Here is a 17,546-nt window from a genome sequence, read left to right on the forward strand (position 1 = left end):
TATGGGTCAATTAATTTTTTTTCCATAAATGTGTAGCTTAGGAATCCATCTTTCATATTTATGCCAGCAAATTGGCCTACCTTGGTCCAAACTCTGGCAGTAGAGCAAGGAAAATTGCCATTTTTTGGAATTTTCCAAACTTGTAAAATTTGAATAAAGTTAGTCTTCTAAAACGTAAATAGTGCCTTTAAACTTAACGAGTACATATATATGTTACACCTCTTTTGAAAATATAAAGCTTCCAGATTTCAGTGATATGTATCATTAATATATAGGTCTAGCAAATCTGTCTCTAATTTGCACATGAAAAGTGATAAAAATGTGACCGTCTGAGACACCAAAAATGCCTAGCTCGTTTCCATGGCAACCAAAGTAATATTTTTGAAAATACTTTGGGATATGCCATTTTATACCTAAATATGCATGTGTGAAAAGTTTCATTAAGATCCGCCAACCTTGACTTTCCACTCTATGACTGATTTTCTCTGTTGGCTGCTCTTAAGGAGAGTGACTTGGCAAACAGATTTAATATTCACCCTTCCACTGCTAGCTGCATTATTTGTTCATGGACAAATTATTTGTACACTCTTTTGGGTTCTTTGTGTATTTGGATTGATTTAGAGGATGTCCAAGCTCACCTCCCTAACGACTTCAAAGATTTCCCAGATACTCAGGTCATAGTAGATTGTACTGAGCTGAAATGCCAAACTCCTGCTTCTCCTCTCCTCCAAAGTGAGATGTTCTCCAAATACAAGTCTCACTGCACCATGAAAGGTCTGATCGGAATGGCTCCTCATGGTGCAGTGACCTTTGTTTCTTCACTCTACGAGGAGTCAATAAGTGACAAAGAGCTCTTTATGAGGTCAGGGTTGGCTAACCTTCTTACTGAAGACATGGCCATAATGATAGACAAAGGATTCCTTTTCTCTGACTGTGTGAAGTGCAAGGTGTACTGTCCACCTTTTCTCAGCAAAAAAAGTCAGATGCCAGCTCAAAATGTCCTCCAGACACAGAAAATTGCACGTCTGCGAGTGCACGTTGAGCGTGTAATCCGAAGGGTTAAAGAAAACAAATTATTCAATTCGGTTATCCCTTTGTCTATTGTTGGAACCATTAATGAACTTTTTACAGTGGCTTGCCTGCTAGTCAATTATCAAAATAAACCTCTTGTCAGGGGATGGGCTAAGTAAAGTGAAAGAATGTATAGTTCACTTGAATCTAGAAAAGAGATGAGCTAAGAGATCATCTATAAACATGTTACAAAAGTTGGCTTTTACTGCAAAGCCTTTTTCCCTTGTTCAGTATGTTTTTCAGATGGAGATAATGTCTACCGATGAAATGAGTTATCACATAAGTAGTTAAATGTATTTTTATTATGTACTGACTGCATGTTATTAAATTTCATGAATAAATCTGAAGGCAAATAAACATTTCTTAGTACATTTGTTTTTATAAAAACTTTGTAACAAAGCTGAATCCAAACTATATTACAGGACAGTGCTGAAAGTTCAAAACGTTTTGAGACTATTACAAAAGGAGAATCTCACATATGTGCTGCCCGTCTCATTGAGAGGTACTTCTGCATGTAAATGTAAAAATAGAAGTGGTCACATTTTTGTCTGATTTTTTTTTTAACTTCCATATCTTGATCCAGTTGCTGCACAAAGAAATCCTCCTCTGCCCAAACAAAGAAGTCACACCACATAAGACCAGTAATAAGAAGTTGGCCTTGTACCTGCCAGTAATAAGGATGAGTTTTCTTTAATTTGAAAATCCCATCTGATATCTGCAAGTACTTGCAGTCAACACAACTTTTCACATTTGGACATTTAATTTCAACCAAGCCAAATGATGGGGTCTCCCTGGGGTCATAAACAAGGCCATCAGGGGAGGCACCTAACCACGGGGCCTCAGGCTGAATTACTAGTCCACAAGGTGAATAATTCACTTTATAATGGTGGGTGTATTCTTTTGCTGCCTGAAACTCCATGTCAGAACCGCTCCGCATTTCGGCAGTTTCTTTGGTATCCCTGATTATTCACTCTGCAAGAGATTCAGCAGTACGGTGACCTCTCACATGACACACCTCCCTAAATCTTGAAGAGGTTATTCTTGATTGTCGCAGCATGTGCCACTCATGAACATAGCTCTGGGCTCGTGTTGATGTCTCAATTTTGTGAGCCATATCTAAGGATAACTGCAAACTCTGCAAATGAAAATGTTCCTCTTCAGCGCATACCCAGATACACTCTGTTGGTGACAGATGATGAGTACCAAGTGGAAGAGAAGGAGAAGGTGGAGCATGCTGATGAACTTTATGCATCGGGTTAAGAGTTTGGGCTGCTGATAGGACGGCACACTTCCTTTTTGCACTAGTCCAAATTCAGAATCCACAAGAGGCTTCTCCACACTCATCCCCATGGTTGTCACCAATGGCTTTTCCAATGGATCCAAATCACTGTATGCCTCTGCCACTCGAAGCACAGACAGGTCAGGAAGAGGACCAGTTATTCCCCTGTAGAGGGTACTCCTTTGAATGAAATATCACATAGATGTAATTAACTCAGCGCTAAAAAATATAAGGCAGCAAGACATAAAAATGTTTTATCAGCATTATTTACCGTAATCCTCCTTGACACAGTCGACCCTGTACAGGCTTTACTACCACCATCTTGCCAACTGGACCTGGTTTTACACCCTATGAAATACAGAACCAGAGTCTTTGTGCTTATAACAGTCTTCATCATGTGATCAAGGCTGAATGTCAAGTACAACTTAAATTGTAATGGAGAGAAAATATATATAACTGCAAAAATACAATGAACATAGCCCAAAATTAGTTGTTAAGCTTTACTGCAGCAAAGACACCTCACTGAATTATCATGAACAAAACCTGTCATGTGCAGAGCTTTACAACCTACAGCCGTTCGAGGTTTGTGCCATTGCTGTTCTGTAGGTAATTCATGCTAATTCATGCTTCAGTACAGCTGTGAACAGGAGGAACGACTGGCACTCTGAGTTGGGAGAAGTGGGCCGTCTGGAACAGCAGAGCCACTGTATGGTTAGACATAGCAGTACCAGCCACACAGGAACAACTGCATGTCACCATGATAACAGGCACTGCATCTCTGAGGACTGCCTGTTGAGAGATCATTTTAAGTCATTACATTTTGTTAAGGCTTTGCTTCCAAACTATTGGCACAAAATGGAGTGCCCTTCTTAAAACAGGTAAAAATACTGTGTTCAAATGGAACTTGTGTTTACAGCGCAGGAAGTCATTTACAGTCATAATCAATAAATTAGAATATTAAATTCAATTCAAATTCAAATATACTTTATTGATGGACATTAAATGAAATGCTTTCTGATTAGGCTTGTTTGTCAGATTGATCAGTTTGCCATGTTAATCTGATATATTATTTTTATCTTTCATCAGCTGTAAGCACAAAATCATAACAGAAATAAAGGCTTAGAAATCTGCTTTATTGCAAAAATAAATACATTTATTTAATGTATTTTAATTAGTGGATTAAGCTACTGGAGTAAATGAACTTTTGAATAATACTCATTTGTTGAATATGGCTGTACATTAGGTGATAAACTGATTTTTGCAAACGTTTACCATCGGAAGTCGTTCAGTAAGTGAAACTTTATGTAGTAGCTTTCAAGCTGTAAAGACTACAAACTTCACAATTAACATCAAAACAAGGCATGTGAAACTGGTCTTGTTTTAATGTTATGATAAAAAAAGATGATAAATGAAAAAAAGAGGAGAGGGCTGTAAACACAATCCCATTTGAGCTTGTCACAAAACCCTTCTAAATTAATAAAACGGAGGCCTTATGGAACATGGTCATATTTTTCTACATGCAATATATTTGAACATGAACAGTCAGCTGAACTCAAACTACCAGTGCTGACCTACTTTTAAACTATGAGGTTTGTCGTTTTTTCTTCATGGATCTGAAGCAAAAAGCCCAAACCGCAACTTCTCTTGTTGCCTGGTCTATGTTTGACACTAACAACAGCAAACACACATTAAAGCAATATGCACTTAGACATAAATATATATATAAGATGTTAGGTTAAACACTGTCCGCTTGAATGACTAAGAATGTTCAGAAATTTAATTAGCACATTTTTATACCAACAATGTCCGGGAATAATGTCTACTAGCACAGGCTAAGGCTAAAGTTAGCCACAAACTTTAAGCGAAGTAAGACTCACCTTCATATCTGTGGATGTAAGATGATGCATACATCTTAAAGCCTTTCTCTAATTTACTTGTTGGTGCTTTGGATGATGATTTACAAATGCGGTGGACATCGTTAATCGTCAGCCTGGGCAAGCCCTGCAAACACCTTGAGTAAAATGCCATTTTCAGTAGACCGGAAGTGACCTGGCCGCATATCCCCGAACGCGGAAGTTGACGTGCAAAGAGCGAATTGGGGGGTGGACTACGATGAACTGTGGTGAGTTTGGTGCAGCTCGGCTGAAATATGTGGAATTTAAAGTTAAACATACGTCAACGGCATGATGTCTGACTTCGCCACACCACCACGGCCACCCCCTCCACCCCCTCCAGTGAAACCTCTTGGTGCTTTAATGCAAGTAAGACCAACTTGTTATCTGTCGTCTGACACAAGATCAACTTGATTAGGTCAAGTGGGTCAGAGATCTAGCTTTCCAAAAAGGAAAAGTGACTTTCTGTTCTAAGGGGGCGGGGCTTTGATGACGTTTGAATGTGACCACATAGGATCGTCAGGAATCCAACATGGATGACTCATACCAAAATTGGTGCAATTTGGTCTTTCCATGTGAAAGTTATATTGTTTTGAAATTTATGGTGCGAAGGCAAACTTTGAGGTCTGTCCCCACCCCTTCAGCATGCTCGAAAACTCACCGTCTTAACAACTTTTACTCCCCCATCCCTTAACTGCATATTGACCAAGTTTGAAGCCGATCGCTCAAAATCCCTAGGAGGAGTTCGTTAAAGTTTGGGGTGTGCCAAAATCAAAAATGACCAAAAATTGCACTTTGACCCAAAATGGCCGCCTCCCTGTACATTTTAGGGCATACCTCCAAGAGACTTGTTTTCTTGATTTGAGGTGTTCTACCTACATACTGAGTTACAGATGTCTACGATGTACGGTTTGTCCTATCTCACGTTAGGTGGCGCTGTAGAGCAGTTTGGCCACGCCCCTTTTTGATTCCATTAAAATACTAAAATTTCTTGCGAGGGACAATTTTCGGTGAAATTTGGTGACTTTTTGAATATGTTTAGACCTCCAAATTAGCACTTCTATAATGCAAAGAATCGTAATAATAAGAAACAGCACAGATACAATAGGCCTTCGCAGCGCTGTCGCTGATCCTAATAAGATTCCATGGTTCAATATGATTCTGATTCCTCTCAACGAGCTGTGACTAACAGATTACATTTTTTTCCCCCCTTTTATTTTTGATTCAATTCCCAAAAAAATTTGCAGCAATTGGTGCAATTCTGCAACAGCAGGAGTCTGCAACTTTTACAATCTAAAGAGTAATTTCTGCTTTTTACCCCCACTAAATAAAATTAGTCCAGAGAAACAAAACCCACTTTGAAAAAAGAAATAAACGCAAGCCATCATTATACAAAAAGCTACAGTTTGTTCCCTTTTGACATTAAAGAAAAGCAAAGACCAAAGTGAAGTAGAGGAACAAATAAAACTTCTATTTTCACACTTTGATCAAATTCAAACACTAAACGATACAGGTCTGCTTCAGCCCCGTCTACGTTTGATGAAAATAATATTATTTTCATCAAACAGAGTATTCCACTTTGAAAAAATCACACATTAAAATGCAGCCAGTTTCTTGAATCTTTAATTCCAACTTCCCACTGAGTTACTGGAAGTTGGATGAACAAAGTGTCTAACAAACAGATCTGCACCTCTTCCTCCTTGTATCACTCTGTCACAGATGGTTTATTCACATACTGCACAAAACTGGACAGGAAAACTAACTTTTCATATTCTAGTTTCAAACATAAACATGATTTACTTCTATGTTATTGTTGCTCAAAGTCACAGAGGGCCACTGCAGAGGGTTCAAAGAGCCACAGATTGCAGACCTCTGTGCTACAGTATAGTCACTGGTGTTTGGTTTATTTAAAGTGTCAGATACTAAAAGTTGGATTAAAAGACTGGCTGACTGACAGAAAACTTCCACCCAACACTATGTTAGCAATCATTTGGCTGCAGAAAAAATGAGATTTTAACCTTTAATAAAGTTAAAGTACAGAAGGCGTAAACTCAGTCTGTTGGCTGCAAACAGGCAGCTGGGATTTCTGAGGCAGAGAGATCAGAGTTTATAATGTCTGTCACAAAGATGGTCACTGAATGGTAACATTTCTCTCAGCCTCAGGTGGTTTATCCTGGTTGTGTTTTTTTGTTTTTGTTTTTAAATTGAAATTTTGACAGTTCAATGAACTATATTTGCATTTTTCTCCAAAGTATCACCAGCTCACTGAGCTCTCTGTCACCATGACTGGAAATCTACAAATAATTTCCTCCAGACTATTAGACAGAGGGGTTTGTACAAATAAAACTCAAAAGAAAACATATTGTTCTTTACAAGGCAATCACAACTCCACTGATAAAATTATTATTATTATTATTAATATGTCAAAACATAAAGGTGCAACATATCACAAATACTTTGATTTAAACATATTTAAATGCTGATTAGATGTGCTATATTGATAAATCCTTCATCATTTAACTGTAACTTTACACATTATCTATAATCATAAGAAATAAACTTAAATCTTTCATTAAATTTGTCAAACCTGCATGCAAATTTCACACAGTCAGCTGGTATTTAAATGATAAAGCTCAGCCTAAACGTAACGGTAAAACCAGCTGAAGACAAACTTCTGTAAAAAAAAAAAAAAAAAAAAAAATTGTCTCTTTTTTCTTTCCTATGACGTTATTTTTAGGCACATTACAGGTAGGACAGGCAGCAAACAGTCTTCTTCTCTCAGTAGGAAGTCCTCCATGGAAGACACGTTACTTAGCGACAGTGCGTTCACAGACCGGGGTAAAATAAAAAGAAATAACAGTTTCAGTTCTGTTATTTACTGATTTAAGGCCGTCTAAGGTCTAAAATTGACCAATTCCACTGACCTGTCGATTTTTTTTCCCTGCTTATAAATTTAAATCTTCCAACAATTTGTGAATATTAATTTATTTCCTCCACATCCTAATGAGCCTGACTGCAGTCTAAAGTCGCGTAAAGACCAGCTGAAAAGGTGTACGCAACATCTCTTTGATCCGACGCAAGGGTCGGAGCTGCCGATAAGCAGAAACAGGGTTTCCGCTTTGTTTTCAACGCTCTCCGAGACGTTTCGCTCCTGTCGCCCGTCCCGTCCAGGAGGTGGGACGCAGAAACATGGACGCTTATATTTTAAGCGCCAAGGTCAGTCACAGAGCAGCAGCGCTAAGACTTAAAGGGATTTGGTGTCTTGTTTGAGTCCGAGCCCCGGGTGGGTGGGCCGATAACCTAAGAAGTCTAAACTGTGGACGGGGTTTTTAATGAGCCTCCCTCTTTGTTCTATTACCCCACAATACAGAGCCGAAAATAATGACAAGCCCGACCGGTCGAGAGCTCGCACCTGCCAGGCACAAGTCAATCACCACGGTAAAATGTCAGCTCAGAATAGAACAAACGAAGAAATCTATATATAAATAAACATGTTTACGTCTTCTGAAGCCAGCGTGCGGTATGTGCCGGCTTACCCGTTATGGGCGCGTCCACTTCCAGCATGCACTTCTCCTGACGGAGGATGTTGGCGCCGTCGTTGATGATCTTCAGCGCCACGTCCTCCTCCACCCTGCCCTCCTTGACCAGGTGGGTGCGGAGCAGCTCCGAGTTGGGCTTGCCGTCCTCATAAAGCTCTTTCGTGGTCAGCTTGTGTTGTGGGGGGTACGGCACAGCTGCAAACAAAGACGACAAAGAGACAGGATAATTCTTTCTCTGAGGCCTTTCTCTAATCTATTTTGAAATAAGTATTATTTCATTAAAATCTAATATTACCAATATATTCTAATAAGCTAATAATTGCCCATTGCCAAAAAAATGTGCACGAATGTAGACCAAAACTGAAATATTTCATCATGATTCTGATATGCCTTTAACATTCATCTGTTTAATATTCAGAAGTATTTGTACAACTCTCCTGTTATTACTTGAAGGTACAAACGGTACATTTTTCAGGTTGATGGCATCAGTCTAAATATGATGCAAGACTAAAATATACATGAAAATAACACTTTTTTTAATGGCATTACTGCTGCCAAGACACAGATGGGAGTTGTGAAAGACAAGCTGCCCACGGCCCCACTGCTCACCTTGGTGAGCTCCTCCAACACCGCACCACCATCACAATCCTTTTACCGTCATCACAAAAGGTCACCATTTTCAGAGCTGAGGCCTCGAAGTTTTCGGGATCAGAACGTGCAGAAAACCGAGCGCCGACAGAAGAGCTCGGACATGCCGGTAACTGTTCTCGCCTTTAAAAAAGACCCTCAGCGTCTTTTTAAAGGAGCTTGACACATGATAAGACAAAAGCATTGATTATCTAATAGTAGGGCGGCTCGGTGGGGCTGTGTTTGGCTCTGTTGCCTCACAGAAAGAAGGTCGCAGGTTCGCCTCCTGGCCTTTCTATGTGGAGCTTCCATGTTCTAACCGTGAATGCGTGGGTTTATTCTGGGTACTTGTTTCCTCCCTCAGACCAGAAACACGCATGTCAAGTAAACTGGTAACTCTAACATTGTCTCTAGATCTGAGTGAGAGCGTGAATGGTTGTCTCGTTCATCTCTATGTGCCCCTGTGATGGACTGGAGACCTGTCCAGGGTGTCCCCCACCTCTCACACAGTGACTGCTAGAGATGGGCACCATCTCCCTGCGACCGGGGATGGAAGAGCAGGTAAAAAAAATGGATGGATGGACCACATGACACCTGGATACAGTGGCCAGTACTGAGGTCAGATAGCCAACCATCAGTTTTATGAAATCCTTGAAGAAAAAGCACTCAACCTGTCGCCTTTCATGCCAGAATTTTAGACTATCACCTTATGTTGAGAACTGACGGAGTTGCAACTGTTTCAGTGAAACCTTGAATGTTGTGCAAAATGTCACATTAAGTGTATCTGTTGTGAATGACTCTCAGCTACTAACACAAAAGATTTTAGCACAATATCTGTAAACCTGAGTAAGTGACAGACACATTTGTGTCGGCTGATGCCACTTACACGTAACGACCACCTTGAATTGGACAGACCCAAAACGTTAATCAGTTGTTGATGTACATTCAGTGATTATGTTCTGAAAGATTCATTAAAATTAATTTATTGGGTTATGAGATATTTTGCTAACAGACACACAGGGTTGACACCAACAGTTAATGCTGAAGTTTTAAGCAAAGGTCTTGCATATTGAGTAGCGCTTGGAGTGTGAGTTGTGAATGACTCTCAGCTGCAGGCACTCTAAATTGTAGCACACTATCTGCAAAATTAACTGGGTTAGAGTCATTTTGTGTCTTCTAAGGCCAGCTGGCTGTGGTGGCCACCCTGACTTGGGTTGTCTCCAAAAGTTAATCAACTACAGATGTACACCTAGTGATTATTTCCAGAAGATTTCATTCAAATTTGTCCAGTAGTTCATGAGATATTTTGCTAACAGACAGACAAACGTGATCGCAAAAAGTTAACAGCAAAATTTTAACTAAAGAGCTTGTGCAATGTGTTAGCACTCAGGATATGTGTTCGGGAGCAATCTCACGTATTACCACACCAAACTTTTGTTCATTATCTGTAAAATGGACTGTGATACAGCCTTTTTGTGTTTTTAAAGATCAAAAAGCTGTGTCAGCCATCTTAATCAGGTTGACTCCAAAAGTTAATCAGCAGTAGATTTACATGGAATGATTACTTCCTGAAAGTTTCATTTAAATTTATGCAGTTGTTCATGAGCTGTTTCGTTAACAGACAGGCACACACACAGACACAGGCAAAAACATTGCTGCCCGCTTCTTACCTATCAGCAGCGGGCGAGGATAAACAGTTCAGTCTATGAATTCATGCTGCAGCAATGGCAGCAGCTCCATCTCATCGCAACATCAGAGAAATCTGCGGATTAATCCGCACTCAGAGAATAACAGAGTGTGATCTGCCCAAACAGATTTCAGATGATATGGCTAATAACAGAGCAGGCAGTGAACGCACACACCACCACTTATAAATGCTGAAAAGCTGCCTTCAGGGTAGATCTAGCACAAGAGAAAGTACAAAAATAATATGGGATGTAAACAACTCCTTTACAGAAGGTTTAAAAGAACAACCTCATTCAAATTTATTTATATAGCACTTTTCAGCAACAAGGCGATACAAAGTGCTTTACAACATTTTACACAAAAATACAGAGTCAAAACACACACAACAATATCTAAAATATGAACTGGGATAATCTAAATGAAATCTAAGATAATCTAAATAAAATCATGAAGCTAAATGAAATAATGAAACTAAACATATCTAACATGAAAGCCCACACAACAATATAAAGTTAAAACTAAACATATTTAAAACATGAGATAGATACACAAAAATACAGAGTCAAAACACACACAACAATATCTAAAATATGAGTGGGATAATCTAAATGAAACACTCACACACAAAATAAACTGAAGATAAACTGAGGAAAACCAAACTAAGATATAATGAAAGCTAACATAAACTCAACTAGGATTTAAAAACCTCAGTTGATCAGACATGATAAAAACTAAACTAAAGGTACCGAAAGGCTAACTAAGAGGACCAAAGGCCAATTAAGAGTTAAAAACATTTTAATGAAAGGCCAACTAAAATTGTCAGTGGAAAAAACAAAAAACAAACATGCTACAGAATCTTTATATCATCTGAACCCATCCGCAAATGAAAGTAGAATTCTTCAAAGGACTGTATATCGCCCGCCATCTTGCATGCCAAAGATTTAAATGAAGCTCTCGGTCGATCAGTTAGCACTCGGAGTATGTGTTGGGAATAAGTCTCAACTACTTCCACACCAAATTTTATCTTAATATCAGTAAAACTGGCTGAGTTACAGCTATTTTTAAAGTCAATAATCTCCATGTCTGCATGTGTTCGTTTGCCTGTCTGTTAGCAAAATATCTCACGAACCAATGGACGATTTGAAAGAAACTCACAGGAAGTAATCATCGGAAGCACAGCTGAAAATGTTCATTCACATTTGGACTCAAGCCAGTTCAAGCTGGTTCCCACACCGATGGCTTGAATTTATTCCTTCAAGGAACACTAAGGCTATAACTGCCCTGGATGAGGTCGATTAGCTGGGGTGGCCATCTTGAATTGGGTCAACTCCGAAAGCCTGATCAGCTGTGGGTGCACATTCAATGACCACTTTGTGAGAGTTTCCTTAAAATCCCTCAAGTTTTGCAAACGAGCACAAGCGCGCAGCCCCAGATTACCTGACGGCCTGCCTTTCCGTGGCGGCGGGTGGTAACCAGCGCGCAGCACATCCTGGGCCCACCAAGTGTGACACAAATACCAACACCAGCGCTTGTTCAATACAGTGGTGCTGGAGACATCGACGAGGGACGAGCAGAAAATAGCAGCGCTAGGGCAAGTTTAGATATTACCCCCCCACACACACATACAGAGCAAATCAAAGTGCAGGCTGAAAGAGGCATTCACGGGTTTTAGCGTGGGTGTAGGTACTAATCAGCGATGTGTGAATGGTTGCCTGGTGGGTCTGTCACTCACGGTTTGTGGTACAGATGGGGCAGGAAAAACGAACCCTAATCCACCATTTGTTGCAGTAAAATCATTAAAGGTCCAGCATTCCTTGAAGGAGTGCATATCACCCGCTGCCTATCAAGACAGAGCTTTAAACTGAAATGATCTTAAGCAGAGAAGAACAGTTGGAGTTTTACACAAATGATTTCATGATGTGTGTTGTGACTAACTCTCAGGTACTACCATTAGCAGGGCCACCTGATTCTTATAACCTCATCAAACACAACATATTCTGATACCATTGTACAGATCTTTTAAAGACAAATCAAACACAATCTGAATTCTTAAAATCAGTCCACTGGTTCCCAATTTATTGTTAGAAACTGCCCATCAGATTGGCTCTAAATGAATCCAGCTCTTAAACAGGCAGCAGTAGGAAGTCCTGTGTTTAACTTCCTGGAACTTCCTGTTCTCACACCAGGCTGAAGCTGAGGAATTGCTCTGATTGGCTGGAAAATTTCATTCCTTTCTGGATAACACATGAGCAAAGCAGTGGAAAGGGCCAGCTCCTGCTCGGCTCTTTGCCGACGTCTATCATAAAATATTTTATTTCATCTGAGTTGAGAAATGAATGAATAAATGAATTAGCTCGATCATTGCCTGACCCAGTTAGCTACAGCGCTGCCGTGCGTCGTTTATTAAACAGATGAAGAACATAGAGGATGAATGGGTTAGCTTAATACCTCTGAATTTGACAGAGTTACGGCCGTTTTTGTGTTTCTTAAAATCAGCTGACTGTGCCGGCTGTCATGAATGGGGTTGACTTTAAAAGTTAATCAGCTGTAGATGTTACTTTCTGAGAGTTTCATTCAAACCCATCCAGTGGTTCATGAGATATTTTAGCTAAACGCTACAGACAAACATACATCTTCAGGGCTCTTTATTGTTGTCGCGCTGTTTTACAAAACAATTCTGAAGCAAAGCCTTCAACTGTCCGACCGTGGAAGTGGCTGGCGGTAGTCAGGGCTGCTGGCCTGGGCTCAGAAGAAGCTGTCATGTGTTGACCAGTGTGGTATAAATAAACAGTAAGTGCTCCCACGCCTACGAGGCACGGCCGCAAAGACAGCTGTAAGCTGAGGTACGAGTCTTAAGAACAGATTAGGCACAGCCTCTGTTGACGAGGGTTTCCTGATTCAGGGGCTGTTTACTTAAAAGCCTCGTCACTCGGAGGGAAGAGACTTGTGTGGACAAAGCCGGCTCTGTAGGAGCAGGAGGACAGCATAAAGTGCATCGCAAATGCAGTACTAAGCAGACTGTAAAAAAAAAGTTAAAAAATCCAAGCAATAGCCATTTTGACTTAATTTCCAAGGGCTTCCCGAAGGCTGGCAGTAATTACCCATGCTGAACCATAATAACAGGTCTGTGTGCCAAAAGGGCTGAGCACTCCGACGGACTCGACGAGAAAAGCCTTCCTGATTCCCAGTCTACCATTAATGCTATTAATCAGAAGAACCGCAGAAAGGACATTTTTCTGTGAGAACGCTGCACGCCGAGGGACTGCTGCAGTCTGTTTAAGAAGCTGAAAGGGAGGTGGTACAGAGCAAACACTAGCTTCAAACTAGAAGAAGCAAAACTCCAGCCAAAAGGAGCAGAAGTCTAGCTGAAAGCAGCAAAGGTTTAGCTAAAAGATAAAGTAGCACTGAGGCAGATAAAGGTAACAACAGGCTAATTAAGGGTAAATAAAAGCTAGAAGTAGCAAAAGGCTAGCCAGAAGTAGCAAAAGGAAAGCTATAAGTAGCAAAATGCTAGATAGAAGTAGCAAAAGGCTAGCTAGAAGTTGCAAAATGAAAGCTAAAAGTAGAAAAAGGCTAGCTAGAAGTAGCAAAAGGAAAGCTAGAAGTAGCAATACGCTAGTTAGTAGCAAAAGAAAAGCTAGAAGTAGCAAAAGGCTAGTTAATAAGAACAAAAAGCTAGTTAGAAGTAGCAAAAGGCTATCAAGAAGCTAAAAGAGCAGTAGTGAAATGCTAAAAATAATAAGACTATAGCAAAAAGCTACAAAAGGTAAGTTGAGAGCTTAAAGTATCAAATGATTCGCAACAATCTAATAATACCAAAAGGGTATCTAAAAGCAAAAAGTATCAAAAGACTAGCTAGAAACTAAAAAAGCAAACGTCTAAAAAAAAAGCAGCAAATGGTTAGCTAGAAGCTAAAAGGAGCAAAAGGCTAGCTAAAGGTTCAAAGTAGCAGAATGATAGTGAAAACCTAAAAATAACAAAGGAATAGCAAAAAGCCACAAAATGTTAGCTGAGAGCTAAAAGTAGAAACTGGATAGCTAAAAATCAAATACTAACAAAAAAGTATCTAAAAACTAAAAGTAGCAGAACAGTAGCTAAAGCCTAAAAGTAGCTTAAGAAGACAAAAACAGAGGAAGTATGCTGAAGCAGATTACAAAGAAAACAGCATTTTTCTAAGAACCGAAGACATCATAATGTCTTAGGGGAGAATATTAAAAAATTAAATATTCTGAAAAATATGAAAGTTACAAAGCAGGGACCTGCTTCAATGAGACGAATGTTTTAATATACACTATGGACAGGTACACAGACATGGTCAGGCTGCAAAAAGAAAAGGAACAGAGAAAAAAAAAGCATTGGAAAGGAATAGTGAAAACGCTAAATCAGCATTGGGTTGATTTGCGTGCGGAATGAGGCTGGAGCAGATCTAGATGACCTCCTGGGAGCCGGTGAACGGCGCCGCTCGGTTCAAACAGACCGCAGCCTGCGCCATGACAGAAGAAAGAAGATGATGGTGTGAAGAAGACCACTGTGTTTTTGTTTTCCAACGCATAACCTGCCAAAGAAGACATTTGGGTGAAAATAAGAAGCTATTTCTATAAGTTGCCTCCAGCTTCTCATTAAAGCACCTGGCCTGACGAACATGAATGTTTGATGAAGTCCTCAGAAGTGCAGCCACGCTGCATCAACACCCAGTTTTGGCACGACAACAAGCGAACGGGGAAACAAAGACACGGCCGTCCACTGTCCTGCCCACTGAGGATTAATGGGTTTTGTTTTTACAGCATTTAGAATTCGCTCACTATTATTTAAAATGGCCACAATGGGGGGGAGGGCTTGAATTACAAAGATGCGGCTGGGTGGAGATGAATGGAGCGGGCCGAGACGGGGTGAATCGTGAAGTTCACTTCAGATCACTCTAATTATCCATGAATGCATTAGCCTTGAAAGCTAAATCAACAGACTCTGGGGTTTATTAGCAGTCTCAGTCAGTCATACATGTGTATGTGTGTGTGTGTGTGTGGGGGGGGGCTGCGTGCAATCTCTTCTGCTCCAGAAGAAGAAGCCCACTCAGACATGCAGTTAGCAAACCTTGTTCACGTCAGCAACAACACTGAAAGGAACGAAGACTACTTGAAGGAGAGAACTCGTGAGGTCTGTTAGCGCTCAGAGTGCGTGTGGGGGATGACTCTCAACTACTACCACATCAAATTTGAGCTCCATAGCTGTAAAATGGACATGGTTAGAGCCACTTTTGAGTTGGCTAACGTCAATTAGCTGTGGCTGCTCTCCCGAATCGGCCTCGTCTCCGAAAGTTAATCAATTGTAGATGTTTATTGAATCATTTTTCCCCCAAGAGTTTCGTTAAACTCTGCCCAGTGGTTCATGAGATATTTTGCTAACAGACAAACAGGGCTAACTAAAGCTGAAGTTTTAGGCATAAGTCTTGCACAATGAGTACATGCTGTGATTTACCATCATCTGCAACCACACCGGATTTTAGCACGACATCTGTCAAACTGACTGAATTTTCGCCATTTCTGTGCTTTGTAAGGTCAGCTGGTTGTGGCGGCCATCTTGAATAGGATTAGTTCCCAAAGTTAATCTGGTGTAAATGTTAATCCAATAATTATTTCCTGAAAGTTCCATTAAAATCCAACAGATGGTTCATGAGTGGTTTTGCTAACACAACAGACGGATTTAACTTAGAACAGGGAATGGCAACATTTTAAACTAAGATCACATGCGATCAACTTGCCCTCAGAATTTGCGCTATGGACGACTCTCAGCTTCTAGCACGCCAGATATCAGCACGATCGCTGTAAAACACATTGAGATAAAGTCATTTTTGTGTTTGCTAAGGTTAATCAGCTGAGACGGCCATTTTAAATAGGGCTGCCTCCAAAAGTCAATGAGCTGTAGGGGTGCACCCGATAATTATCTCCTGAAAGCCTCATTGAAATCCATCAAGCAGTTCAGGAGATATTTTGCTAACAGACAGACACACTGGTGGTTAGATGACTGCTTCCTTTCGCGGCGTGGAGGGCGATAAAAAGTGCTGTCATTGATGAAGGCGTGACCCCCCACCCCGTACATCAGCAGTTTAACTCAGAGGGAACACAAAAGGCGCAGCAGACAACATCTGAACTCAAAACCAACAGCAGCTCAGCTTGCAGGCCTGTCTTCTGTCTCCTTCGTTCCCTCCAGGCTGTCAACAGCACCAAGGAGATTCTTTCCACAATTAACTCCCTCCCTCCATCATTCCAGTCCTCTGGCAGGACACGCTCCCAGTGCCCCTTTGGAGACGGGCGGGGATGTGAGTAGTGGTTCCAGTGTGTGTGTGTGTGTGTGTGTGGGGGGGGTCCAGTTGCCTTAGACGTACTTGACCCCTCGCGACAAATGTCACCCTGTCGGTTCAAAGAGCTGGGGGACGCCTCACCTCAGTGGGAGAGGGAGCCATCTCCAAACTTCTGCTGTCCGTGGGCTCGGGTGGCTGGGTTTCCTGTTATTATGGATGGATGGATCTATCTGCAGGAAGAGTTTTACCAGGGGTGGGTGTGACCCCGCTGACGATCATAGTCTTAAAACTTACCCACATTTTGGTTGTTTTTTTTTAGTCTTTGATGACAATCAGGGAGGACATTTAAACAATACTGACACCCATTACTGAGCCAGCTATGGTAGTTCCTCCGCCTCCTTTCATGCTAGAGTTTTAAAACTAAACTCCTTGAGGAATGACAGCCATTTTGGTTACATCTTTGGTTACATCCGCCTCTCTGCCCTGCTTTCTTTCGGAGCCTCTACTTTACATATTCTCCAAATTTTTTAAACCATGGATCTGGTCTCCCAGTGCAATTGATCAAATTTTCTTGACGGGAAAATGGAACTTGAGAGAGCTCTGTCTTATCCTGAGGGGACATTTTTTGCTGGATACACAATGGAGTCCTGGAGGAAATGGAATAATTGTTTGTCCAACAATTTCAAGGATTCAAGGATTCAAGGAGACTTTATTGTCATTCGCATCACATGTGGTACATGAGGTGGAACGAAATTGTGAACCACGGTTCCAGCTTACATCTAATATAAAGTTAAAAATATAAAACAGGAAAAAAATAAATAAATAAACATAAAAAAGATAAGGTAAAAAGATAAAGTGTCCAAGTGCAAATAAAGTGTTTTAGTGTGGAGTGTTAGTGTCTTTGAAAGTGTCAATGCAGTGTGTGTGAAGAGGTGGGGTTTGTGAGTCTTACAGCTTCTGGAATGAAGCTGTTTCTCAGTCTTGTTGTTCTGCACTTAATGCTCCGCAGCCTCCTGCCAGAGGGGAGCAGGACAAAAAGTGAGTGTGCAGGGTGAGTTGGGTCCTTCATGATGCAGGTGGCCCTTTTCCTACATCTGGAGGTGTAGATGTCTGTGGTGGTGGGGAGGCTGACTCCAACAGTCCTCTGTGCAGCC

At 40.8% G+C, this 17,546-nt stretch overlaps 1 protein-coding gene and 1 long non-coding RNA gene across 5 annotated transcripts in view; both read right to left on the reverse strand.

The window, feature by feature from the left end:
* ppp3cca (protein phosphatase 3, catalytic subunit, gamma isozyme, a) overlaps window positions 1–17,546 on the reverse strand; it is a 56,971-nt gene that overhangs the window by 34,104 nt on the left and 5,321 nt on the right. For all 4 annotated transcript variants that reach the window (XR_001809031.3, XM_017433979.3, XM_017433978.3 and 1 more), the window contains exon 2: window positions 7,779–7,976. Coding sequence is in view for 3 of the 4 variants with exons in the window: in XM_017433979.3 (XP_017289468.1) it covers window positions 7,779–7,976 (198 nt within the window). In the remaining variant the exon portion in view is untranslated. The remainder of the gene's footprint in view (window positions 1–7,778; window positions 7,977–17,546) is intronic.
* Window positions 2,473–7,767, reverse strand: LOC119617638. Its single transcript, XR_005233975.1, has 3 exons — window positions 2,922–7,767; window positions 2,622–2,698; window positions 2,473–2,530 (listed from the first exon to the last, which is right to left on the reverse strand). It is a non-coding gene; the product is annotated as an uncharacterized LOC119617638 (long non-coding RNA).

Source organism: Kryptolebias marmoratus, linkage group LG1 (genome assembly GCF_001649575.2).
Source record: "Kryptolebias marmoratus isolate JLee-2015 linkage group LG1, ASM164957v2, whole genome shotgun sequence".
Taxonomy (NCBI): domain Eukaryota; kingdom Metazoa; phylum Chordata; class Actinopteri; order Cyprinodontiformes; family Rivulidae; genus Kryptolebias; species Kryptolebias marmoratus.